The following is a 12,474-nucleotide window of genomic DNA, read 5'->3' on the forward strand; positions in this document are numbered from 1 at the left end:
GGTTCTTCCACTGTCCCCCTGTACCCTCCAGTTCAGAATTCTTGTCCGAGGGCCTCCGGTAGTTGCCCAGTGATGATTTGCCTGAACAACCGAGTGCAGAAGTGGAGACAGTTTGTGTGTTTTCTTCTCCAGCCTCCCGAGTATCCGGGGCACAGGTGCACGTTCTGTGGGTGGGTCCCTGGGGAAGCCACATCTCTCCACCCAGGTGGAGTGGTACTGGGGGAGAGGGGCAGCATACCTTCCCAGAACAGCAGGTTCTGGTGCTGGTCCAGCATGGGGTGAGGGATGGAGTGAGGGCTGCCCTAACCCGTCCGCGCCCCGGCATGGCAGGCGGTTGGAGGTGTTTCAAGGAGAGAGTTGGCCGGGAGGATGCGGGAAAGATGCAAGATGGGTTTTCAGTTGACTTGTTTTTGGCATCAGTGTAGATGAGTTTGGAGAGAGACTCATGTGCACAGATACAAGGCAAAGCCCTGGGCAGGGCCTTGTGGGTGGCTGAATCCCGGGTGCAGAGGGGCTGGAAGAGGACCCTCAGCAGATGAACTGGTAAAACAGTCTATGTATCTGGTGACCTTACCTGGGAGGGAGAGGAAGCTGGAGAGGGGACTGGCACGTGGACACTCAGGGTTTAGCTGCACACCGTGTGTGGGCATGGCAGAGCCCGCGCCAGCCCAGGGAAGCCGGGAAGGGGGTGCCGCCCGCTCGCCTGGCCCTTGGAGCCCTGCCGTACCCTTTTTTTAAAAAATTTTTTGGCTGTGCTGTGCAGCATGCGGGATCTTGGTTCCCCAACTAGGGATGGAACCCGCGCCCCCTGCAGTGGAAGCACGGAGTCTTAACCACTGGACCGCCAGGGAAGTCCCCTAGCGTGCCCTTTGCCTTCATCCTGGAAGGTTGAAGGGGTGCAGAGAAGAAGCTGTCCAGGGTAAGTGGCCCGGATCCAGACACAGGCCCCAGCCTGCCAGCTGGCCCCAGGGCCCTTCCTCTCCTGCTGTGTTGAGGTTCCCAGCGGCGCTGACAGTGACAGGACAGCCGTGCCAGCCTGGGCTGGCGCGCCTCGGGGCTCCAGGGATGCGGACCGGGAAGGGAGAGTTGGGGAGAGGGCAGTCTCCGGTCCACATGGCACAAGTATTAGTATCTGTTCCTTCCGGGAGCAGACATGTAGGTGTGATTCCTTGCTCTCGTGTGTTGGCAGTATCTCCTGCTGTAAGACAGAAAACATCCTGCTGTATTAATACAGTAAAGTTCACTGGGGCTCTTTTGCGGTCCTCATAATTCCTGATTTTCCACGAGTTTATTACTGGCGTGCCCCCTTGCACCTGGAGCAGGTCTGGCCTCTCCCCCAGCTTCACCTGGAGGTGGTTTGCTCACAAGGCAGGTAGATTTGCCAGCAGTGGGGAGGCCATTCGTCAGCAGTGGCCCTTCAGCTCCAGGCACTTTTGCCAACTCTGCGGGGCTGCCGACCTGAGTGACTTCAGGGAAATATCCAGAGGAACAGCTTGCCTCTCTGTTGGCAAGGTTCGCACCATTCTCATGGTGGTTTTCAAACTCTGGTCTGGAGTCCTCCACCCAGGAGGGCCAAAGGGAGGAAGAAGAGGGTTGAAAGGCTTTATCCACCAAATTTTCCTGTGTGTTTACATTTGAAGAAAAAGGTCCCCATTTTTAGAGATGTTAGGAACCCTCTGGTCGAGCGACCCACGGGAGATGCTTCATTTCCAGGGGCCACGGTCAGCCTTTGGGAAATGATGGTAGCCGTGTCTTCATCAGTTACTCCAGCTGCTGCTTCAGGGCGACTCCAAGGTGGGAGAGGCAGGGCAGTGCGTTCAGGCTGCACCCACACCCACCTGGGTTGGGTGGAAGGTAGGAGCTGGGGGTATGACCCGCGAGGGTGCCCCAGGGCAGGGGGCGCAGTGACCCCACAGGCAGCCTCGCCCTTCCTTTCTTGTTGTTTCTGCAGGTGTGGTTGGGTGGGTGAGCAGCTATTTCCCTATGGTGTCTGGGGAGCTTTGAAAGTTGGTCTCTGGGTGTGAGATTTAGCACCGGCTGCAGTGGATACGTGTTTTATTTCCTTAAACATACTTTAAGCAATTATTAGAGCAGATGACAAACATACAGAAGAGACACAGGCGAGAATTCTCTGGCGGTCCAGTGGTTAGGACTCTGTGCTTCCACTACAGGGGGCACGGGTTCGATCCCTGGTCAGGGAACTAAGATATCCCACAGCCATGTGGCATGGCCCCCCTGCCAAAAAAAAAAAAAAGAAGCACAGGCATAAGGATTCTCACTTGGTCACAGCCCAGCTTCACCAGTTCTCACATATGGCAATTCCTACCCCTGTCCATCCTTCCCCCACCTCCAGTGGTTTTGAAGCAAGTCCCAACATGATAAAAGATAAAAGTGCATTGGTAGGGCTTCCCTGGTGGCGCAGTGGTTGAGAGTCCGCCTGCCAATGCAGGGGACATGGGTTTGTGCCCCGGTCCGGGAAGATCCCACGTGCTGCGGAGCGGCTGGGCCCGTGAGCCATGGCCGCTGAGCCTGCGCGTCCGGAGCCTGTGCTCCGCAACGGGAGAGGCCACAACAGTGAGAGGCCCGCGTACTGCAAAAAAACAAAAACAAACAAACAAACAAAAGTGCATTGGTAAATATTTCAGTATGTATCGCCAAGAGATAGCAGCTCTTACCGTTCAATTAAAAAATAGTTTTCTAACTTTGTAAAATGTGTGCATGTTATATTTGAAACAGTTGTTTTCAGGCACCTGCAAAAGGTCTCATCCTGATGAATTATAACATACAATACACCATATGTTTATATTTCCATGTGTATTGGTGAAGCAATGCATAGAATTTAATTTGAATCACAAAGTTGGTGATTTGACATTAAAAAAAGACAGCACCTCTTTTAGAAAATAACCACCATATCATGTGACACCTAAAAGCATTTAATAGTAATTCTTAAGGTTATGAAGTAACAATTGTTTAAAGGGGTCCTTAGTGTGAATGCAGAACTAGGCCCACATCGGGGGAAAGGAGTAGTAACGCCCCCACCCACTCGCCCCCCTGAATTACATGTCTGAGGAGAGAAGGTTCAGATGCATGAGTGTTAAATAGATACCACTTCTGTTTCATGAGACAGCGGTGTTTGTGTGACAGCTTTATTGGGAGATCATTCACATCCCATACCATCCACGCACCTCAAGTGTACACGTCAGTGATTTTAGTATATTCACACGTATGTGCAGCTGTGACCCCCATCAATTTTGGGACATTTCATCACCCCCAAAAGAAACCCTCCTCTCCTTAACCCCACCTCCCCCCGGCCCTAGGCAACCACTACTTTCTGTCTCTGTGGATGTGCCTGTTCTGGACATTTCCCATAGATGGAATCGTACAATACGTGGCCGACTGTGTCTGGCTGCCTTCACTCAGCATCGTGTTTTCAAGGTTCACCTGTGCGGTGGTGTGTGTCAGTGCTTCATCCCTTTTTATTGCTTGTAAACAGCATCCTGTTGTATGGATAGGGCGTATTTTGTTTACCCCCGTTCATCAGTGGGAGGGTGTTAGGGCTGCTTGCACTTTTTGGTTATTATGAATAATGCCGCCGTGAACATCATGTACAGATTTGTGTGCAGACACATGTTTTCATGAGCATGAGCCTAGGAGCGGAATTGCTGGGTCGTGTGGTAACTCCACATTTGACTGTTTGAGGAGCTGCCAGACTTTTCCAAAGGGGCTGTGCCATCTGACATCCCGGCCAGACATGCACGAGGGTTCCGATTTCTCCACATCCTCTCCAGCGCCTGTTATCGCCCCTCCTTTTGATTATGGCGGTCCTGGTGGGTGTGAAGTGGTATTTTACTGCAGCTAAAGCTCTGCATTGTCCTGGTGGCTGCAGGGGGCAGTATTACAAGGCTGCATGTTTCCAAGTGCGAGGCTCTGGATGCCAAAATCGAGGGTGGAATTTTCACTCGATAGTTTTGCAGAGGGAGCGTCTCAAGCCCTTGTCATCCGGTTCACTAACTCCTGCTTCTGGCTCAAATCAGGGGAGGCCGGCTCACGATAGTCATCCTGGCTCCTGCAAAACTAGAAAAACAAATTGTCCACCTGGAGGGCACTTAAGACTCTTCTATTTGGTTTTTAGTCTGAACCAATCAAAACAAGCAAATCACTAGTTAAATTTAGAGTTTTTTCATTTTTTTAAAAATAATTTTTAGGGACTTCCCTGGCAGTCCAGTGCTTAAGACTCCACGCTTACACTGCAGGGGGCATGGGTTTGATCCTTGGTGGGGGAACTAAGATCCCACATGCTACATGGTGTGACCAAAAATAATAATAATAATAATAAAATAATTTTTATTGGAGTACAGTTGATTTTAAATGTTGTGTTAGTTTCTGCTGTACAGCAAAGTGAATCAGTTATACATATACATATATCCACTCTTTTAGATTCTTTTCCCATGTAGGTCATTACAGAGTATTGAGTAGAGTTCCCTGTGCTGTACAGTATAGGCCCTTATTAATTATCTATTTTTCAGAGAGTTCTGATAAAGGCCTCCAGAAACGGAGGCTGTAAACATCCTTGTCTGTGTGCCCCAGGCCAGCAGAGATTAGCTCCCCAAGCAAACACCGGACACATACCTTTGGAGAGAATTGGCTACAAACACTATATTTAATCTACTGCCATTAATAATCCCTTCCTGTTCTGCACAAAGCCCTTGAAAGATTTTAAAAATCATTGAGGGACTTCCCTGGTCGCACAGTGGTTAAGAATCTGCCTGCCAGTGCAGGGGACACAGGTTCGAGCTCTGGTCCGGGAAGACCCCCACATGCCACGGAGCAACTAAGCCCGTGAGCCACAACTACTGAGCCTGCACTCTAGAGCCCATGAGCCACAACTACTGAGCCCGCCTGCGTGCCACAACTACTGAAGCCCACGCGCCTAGAGCCTGTGCTCCGCAACAAGAGAAGCCACTGCAATGAGAAGCCTGTGCACCGCAATGAAGAGTAGCCCCCGCTCGCCGCAACTAGAGAAAGCCCGCGCACAGCAATGAAGGCCCAACGCAGCCAAAAATAAAAATAAATTAATTTAAAAAAATCATTGAAAGGGTAGCCAGTTACATAAATTTATTTGCTGTGATGCATGCTGTGCAGAATTCTCATCTTTGTAAGACCTGCTTCGTGTTCACCCCAAGGCTTTGATGGGGAGGGGTTGAGTTAACCTTCAGGTTCTGGAAAAATCTTAAGAGCCACCTTGGGTAGCTTTTCGAGAAATGGATTCCAGCTGTTGGTTTAAAATGTCTTCAACATTTTAAATTTACCTGTAGCGAGCTTTTGCTTAGAGATCGTGCTGCTTTCAAATGGGATCTGTCTTCATAATTAACCAGGCTCTGGACGTTTGCTCTGTGCCAGGTAAATAATGTGTAAATTTTTTTTTTTTTTTTGCCCACGCCGCACGGCTCGCAGGATCTTAGTTCCCTGACCAGGGATCGAACCCAGGCCCTCAGCAGTGAAAGCACAGAGTCCTAACCATTGGACTGCCAGGGAAGTCCCAAATAACGTGTAACTATTCTTGAATGCTGGGCAGCTGGCACCAGGCCAAGGTTCCGTGAGTGGGATGCAGTTTCGCTGACTTGCTTTTTTCTTTCAAGGTCATCCGAGCAGAGCTCTCAGGTGCCCATCCCAGCCACTTCCTCTGCCCCAGCATCTCCACGTCGGTGCCCCGGTCCACCCCAGGGTGAATGCACCACTCCCAGCCCACCCCACGCTGTGGCTCTTCTGTGTGTGGAGGCTCCGTGGAGCCCACACGGTTCAGACCCCAGCCCCAGGGCACCTCCGAAACCTGTCTGGAGTGAGTCATCCTCCCCGTCCCCAATGTTCCCACTCTGGGCCACGCTCTCCTGGAAGACCACCCCAGCTTCGTACTGGTCTCACTTCCTCACCCCACCTGCCCCTGGCTCCAAACAGCAGCCCGAGTGGTCTTCTTTAGAACAGACACAGACACAGGAACTGACGCCCCTGGCTCACAGCCCTTGGATACTTTTCCATTGCCCTTAGCATGAAACCTGACTGCCTCTGGGACTTCCCTTTCTGAATTTAGCGCCCACCTTGACCCCAGCCACCCTGTACCTCCAGCCCTCTCACAGGTCTGCCTTCAGGCCTGAAAGTCTTGCCCTCTGGCCGATCCTTCTCCTGGGCTTCTGTGTCACCTGGAAGGTCCCCTCTGTCACTCCCTCTTCTTTCTGCCCCCTGTCTGAGCTGCAGGAGGGCAGGGGGACCTCCATCCTCCCCACTGCTGGCACATAGGAGGCAGTCAGCACACGCTTGTTGAACAAACCAGTGAGTGAAAGTTGAGATCATTTGTCCTGATTTGCTGAAGACTAAGCTAGTTTGACTTTTGTAACTGGGTATCTCTGAAACCGCCTTACCCTTGATTTTGACGGGTCCAACGTCTGCCCCCAATAGGCTTATTACATGGGTAAAAAAAGGAAACATAGCATGCGATGGGGATACACACACGCACTCACAGTGTTGGATTTTTATTCTGGTTTATTCTGGATTTTTCGCTCCTCTTTATCCACATATGCTTGCTGGCACACGGTTTACGAGGAGGTGGTGCCATCGCCTGCCTTCAGAAGGTTGGCAGAGGGGCCGGTGGTGGGGAGGCCAAGAGGGAAGAGGTGAGGCAGGAGCCCGCCAAGGAAGAAGGTGAAGGGAGACCAGATATGCCCAGCAGGGGAAATGAAATGCGCTTGCCTTTGCCAGGCGGGGAAGCCCGCAGGGAGGGCCAAGCCTGCTGCGGGGAAATGTGATACTGGCTGTTGACAGCAGTTTGATTTCTACAGCCTCTGAGGAGGAAGGCCCAGCCTGTCTTGTCCACACCCCACCTCCCCCTGAGGGTTCTGTGCGTCTGGTTTTCATGGAGTCCTTTGTGGAGCCTGAAGGGGTTTCTCGGGCAGCCCCACGCGCACCAGAGGCCAAGGTGTTTGGTGTTGGTCCTGTTTTCCCACCGGTGATCCCTGAAGATAAGGGATCAGGGGCCATTGTGGACGCATTTGTGGACTTTCTGTGCTAGCCTCTAGGCTGGCTGGTGGGCGGGAATGGGATTTGCCTCCCATTTGCAGGGCAAGTTGCTAAACCGCCCCGAGCTTCCTGGGTCAGCCGGGTGTAGACTGGGCGGCAGAGTTGGGTGGATGGCGGGTAGTGGAGGGAGGAACAAGGGGTTCCCGCCCCTGGACTCAGCTAGTCACCCAGCGCCTCTAAGCAGAGGCCGCAATTGTCTGTATCTAGCTGGACCAGCAGGGAAGGGGTGATGGCTAATCACAGAATCGGGTGTGTTAATGAAAAACTTGTAATATATCAAATGGGAGGAAACAGTCAGATTTCAGAATGGATTGCGCTTCTCTACAAGTTAGAGGTTTTCTAATGTCCAGTCAGTGCCCCTCCGTGTTACGTTCTCCCCTTGTCTTTTCAGGAGCTCCATAACCATGGCGGAGGCTCACCAAGCTGTGGCCTTTCAGTTCACGGTCACTCCCGACGGAATCGACCTCCGGCTGAGCCACGAGGCCCTCAGGCAGATCTATCTGTCTGGACTTCATTCCTGGAAGAAGAAGTTCATCAGATTCAAGGTTTTCAGACACTTGCTTCAATCTGTACAGTATTCCCTTTATTGAAGTTTCAGTGTGTCAGAGTGGTAGTTGACACATCATGTATGTTTCCGCGGTCCTTAAGGCTTGTGAGACACTTTCCCATGGATTGCCTCGCTGAATTCTTGGAGAAATTCTGTAAGGCAGGTAGGGTGGATGGGGACCCCGTAGGGCAGACGAAGAAATCAGGACTCGGAGGGGGTAAGTGACCTGCTTGGAAGAAGCAGAATAAAGGCTAGAATCCATGTCTCGGCTCCGAGTCCAGAACCCTTTACACCTTTTAGGAAAAGGGTTGTTTTTCAGCTGTGTGAAACCGCAGCGAGTTTAACAACAGTCTCGCCAATAAAATAGTCCAGCGTTGAAAAAGATGCACGTAAATGCAAATACAGTTAACTACTCATGTTCTCAATTCTGTTTACCTGCAAGAGTGGACATTTATTCACTGTTTTTAAGCACGTGTCTTGTTTTTAATTCACTTATTTTAAAAATTACAAAAGTCATGAACATGCATGTACCCTTCGCTTAAAACTTCCCCAATTTTGCTGTTTAGGGAGACACTGCTGGGGAAGATCCCCGGGGTGTTCCTTACCTGCTGCTTGTAAGAATACATCCTTCCTTTTCCCGAAAATAAGAATCACAGAAGGACAAATGCATGTTTAGAAAAATTCAAACAAGACGAAAGTGCACCAAAAGCATCTGCCCCCCTGTTCCCCAGTTTGTGTGTTTGTTGTCCAGTTTTCCCTTCAGAGGGCAGCTCCGAGGCGGGCTGTTGAAAAGGGACTTCCCTGGTGGTCCAGTGGGTAAGACTCCACACTCCCAATGCAGGGGGCCCGGGTTCGGTCCCTGGTCTGGGAACTAGGTCCCACATGCATACCGCAACTGAGTTCACATGCTGCAACTAAGGAGCCTGCAAGCCGCAACTAAGACCCCGTGCAACCAAATAAATAAATAAATATTAGAAAAAGAAAAAGGCCCAGGAGCTAGGGTGGATGGGAACAGTGACCAGGGGGACAGTGGGCCGGCCCCTGGGACCTGGCCTGGCTGGACAGGTGTTCCCGGGCTCTGCCGGAGGGGTCTGGGGCCCCGTCACGCTGGTCCCTTGTGGGCGCCAGCAGCATGACCCACCCGAAGTGGAGGAGGGCGCCACCTACAGGGGAAAGTGCCCTTTGCGCTCCTGACCTTGCTGGGACGCCTCCTTTTACCTACGAATGGAGGAAAGTAGAAGCTTGAGTGCCCCGGTGTGGCCGTTGTCTTAACCCAGTGGAGACGTTGTTCCCAGACTTTAAAAACCTTGTGGTACTGCCGAGGGGGCAAAACTAACGTACAAAAACAGACAGTGCACAGCGAGGGTGCATCCTAACCACGTGGTTCCTTAGGGGACCATCTGATGCTCAGAGGAAGCGGGGGCAAGGCTGGCAGAGTTGCTGCCGGGTCGGGGGGTGTGGTGAGCAGAGACCTTTTATCTAGAAACGTCCTCCGTACATTTTAATTTAACGTATGTACCTGTTTATTTTATAAGAATGGTTCAGAGAACACCAGAAGGCCCCTCTGTGCCCAACAACGTTGTTTAAAATCTTTTGTGATTCTCCATAATAAGAATAACATGTAGGGATGTGTAAGTCTCTTCTGAGAGGATTCAGATAAAGCTTTGAGAGTTTTTTAATCTATTATCTTAACTATTATCAAATCAGTCTTACTAAGATGGCTTCAGTAAGATTTTTTTAATTAATTAATTTATTTATTTAAAATTTTTTTTTTAATATTTTTGCCTGCGCTGCGTGGCATGCGAGATCTTAGTTGCCCCACCAGGGATCAAACCTGGGCCCCCTGCATTTGAAATGCAGAGTCTTAACCGCTGGACTGCCAGGGAAGTCCCAAGATTTTTTAATTGGAAGTTTTGAAACATACGCAAAAGTAAAGAGGGTAATAAATCCACACTGCTCGTTTCCCATAGCTGTCAACATTTTGCCAATTTTGGGTTATATGTCTTCCTTCCCCCTCCACTGCTACTATTTTTTTTGAAGCTAGGCTGGGGGAGCTTTGGCTGAAGCATCTAACGGCAAATTCTCGACATGGAGTGAGGTTTCCTGGAAATACCTCCGGTTGAACGGTGTCTGATTCAGGAGCCGCAGGAGGGATGGTTTTGGAGTTGGGGGGGTGTCTCCAGGCATCCTGGGTGTAGCCTGTTGGGGAGAGGACATCGTGGTTGGCAAGGTGGCCAGTATCCTGAGTCAGTCTGGGTGAAGCTCGGGAATTTGTATGTTAAACTAGTGCTTCGGGTGAGTCTAATGTTCTGGGGTCACTTTCGGGGAGAACTGTTTTAGGGAGGGTTTTGGCTCAGAAGTAGAGGAAGGGAAGGAGCTGGACAGAAGTTGGAGCAGCTGGGGGCCGGAGGCTCTGGGGAACGTTTCCAGTAGTGACAGTGTGGCCGCTTAGCTGCCCCTGTGCGCAGACCCCCCAACCCCTCCACTGCCTGCCAGCTCACGGGCCCCCACCACCAGGAGGGACGTTGTTCATGCTGTGCGTGTCTGCGTTTAGAATGGCATCATCACCGGCGTGTACCCGGCGAGTCCCTCCAGCTGGCTCATCGTGGTCGTGGGCGTGGTATCAACAATGTACACCAAGATCGACCCCTCTTTGGGAATAATTGCAAAAATCAATCGGACCCTTGACAGGACGTAAGTAATCCTTTCAAATCTCCAACGGTCTAGGGAGTTATTGACTTTTTTGTTGCTGACGTTTTTATGTCTTCTCACACATCATGGCTGTTGTGGATTCAGTTGGAGGCTTTTGCTGTGGTTGTCATGTCAGCTTTCTCCCCGTGTCCCGGACACGGGGAAGGTCCCCTCGGGAGTTTGGGGACCCTTGTGGCCCTTTCTCTGGAGACCAGGGACAAGAAGGGCAGGCTTGGTCCCGGGGTACCCGCCAGGACATGTCAGGGCCCAAGGTGGGGGCCAGCAGTGGCAGTCAACTTAGCCTGGCCAGGGGGACCCTCAAAACGAATTTCTGCCCCAGGAGCTGGTTCTGGACAAGGTCTTTTCCCTGCACTGGGGTCCGTCCTGGAGTTCTGGGACCCCGGGAACTGACTGCTGTCGGGGGCTCTGGGGAGACCTCAGCCCCTCAGCTCCCTGTCTGATGATTGGCTTAGAACACCGGGGGGACCCCAACACTCTCTCCTGGTTGCTGTAGATTTTTCTAGGAGCTTTTTTAATACCATGATATTCGGCAGGGCGGGGCCTTGGGTTGATATTTTTCTTGCGAGGTACGTGGTGGCTGGGGTCTCATGCCAGAACGTTGGCCGTGCCCTCGAGGGCATTTCTGGAGCCCCTCTTTCTTCCCTCCGGTCCTGGGGGTGGCCCTGGCTCCCGTGTAGCCTCTCCTGCCGTTTGGCCCCTGCGCTGCAGGGACCTCTCTCCCTGGGGTCTCCGACATGAAAAAGTGAGGAAATGTTCAGAGATGCAGATTCCTGCCCAGAGTCACAGAGAGGGGAAGTGGGGAGCTGGAATCCAGAGCCAGCTCCGCGTGGTCGGACACCGGTGCTTCCTTCAACGTGCCCTGAGCCTCCCCTCGGAGAACCTTCTTGCCAGGCAAACGCAAAAACACAGCACCTCTGGGGGCTTCCCTGGTGGTGCAGTGGTTGAGAGTCTGCCTGCTGATGCAGGGGACGCGGGTTCGTGCCCCGGTCCGGGAGGATCCCACATGCCACGGAGCGGCTGGGCCCGTGAGCCATGGCTGCTGAGCCTGCGCATCCGGAGCCTGTGCTCCGCAACGGGAGAGGCCATAACAGTGAGAGGCCTGCGTACCGCAAAAAACCCCGCACCTCTGCCTTATTGGTGTTTGAGTGGCCAAATGATGGGACATACACAGGTCTGTTTCCATTACCCCATTTGTGATGGCGGCCCTGGCTCTGGAAGGCACATTTGAAATGTTTGGTTTGGCTGCACCAAGCAACTTGTGACGGGATCCTAGTTCCCCGACCAGGTATTGAACCCGCGCCCTCGGCAGTGAAAGCGCCAAGTCCTAACCGCTGGCCCGCCCGGTAAGTCCCATGGAAGGCATATTTTTATCTTCTGGTTGGAAAGTACTCGTGCCTCCAGCTCAGCTGTGGCTGTCCCCTGCCAGACCTTTGATCCTATTCCTGTGTTGCTTGTTAACACCGGAGGCCATCGTAGGTCTGTTACTAGAGAAGTAATAGTCCCCATGTCTTCGTCCCGTGCTTGGGCTTTGCTTTTTGCGCCACGGGTTTTGGGAGGCAGGTGGGGTCTGTGAGGGATGGGGTGCATCCCAGGTGTGTCCACGGGATCCCTGGGCCGTAGCTACCGGGTCGCGGCTGGGCCTGAGCTAAACAGATGAACTTCTGGGCCTTTTACTAAATCAGTTGGTTGTTTGGATTTAAATATTGTTCTTTCAGAAAAGAACAGGAAAGTAATGTGGCAAAATGTGACATAAAGGAAAGCTCCCAGCTCAGGACTGAATTTGATTCTGATCACTCTCAAGAAATGATTAAGTGGTTTTCAGTTAAAGGTCGGAATCTTCTTAACATTGCTTTGAGCGGGTGCCCCTCACTCCTGAAAGCTGCTCCTAATTCATGGTGTCCTGGGATACACGAGAGTCACCGAGAGTCCAGCTGAGTCCCTCGGAGCCTCCAGCCACCTCATGATCGCTGGCTCCTGCCTTTATAAGCGTCCGCAGGGCCCAGGATACAAAGCCCTGTCATTGCAGTGGAAGCACGCCTGTGCTGGACGCCTGCCCGACTCCTTGGTCTGCCTGGGGGCCGGGAAGCCAGGCAGGGACCCTGTCTCTCTCACCTCCCTGTCCCAGCCTGTCTCTTCCCCTCCTT

General features: G+C 52.1%; 1 protein-coding gene across 1 annotated transcript in view; it reads left to right on the forward strand.

Annotated features, from left to right (window-relative positions):
- Positions 1 to 12,474, forward strand: part of CPT1A (carnitine palmitoyltransferase 1A) — a 65,403-nt gene that overhangs the window by 9,813 nt on the left and 43,116 nt on the right. The window contains exons 2-3 of the mRNA XM_060103000.1: positions 7,463 to 7,616; positions 10,173 to 10,312. Of these exons, the coding sequence (XP_059958983.1) occupies positions 7,476 to 7,616; positions 10,173 to 10,312 (281 nt within the window). The 5' untranslated portion in view covers positions 7,463 to 7,475. The remainder of the gene's footprint in view (positions 1 to 7,462; positions 7,617 to 10,172; positions 10,313 to 12,474) is intronic.

Source organism: Mesoplodon densirostris, chromosome 7 (assembly GCF_025265405.1).
Source record: "Mesoplodon densirostris isolate mMesDen1 chromosome 7, mMesDen1 primary haplotype, whole genome shotgun sequence".
NCBI lineage: Eukaryota > Metazoa > Chordata > Mammalia > Artiodactyla > Ziphiidae > Mesoplodon > Mesoplodon densirostris.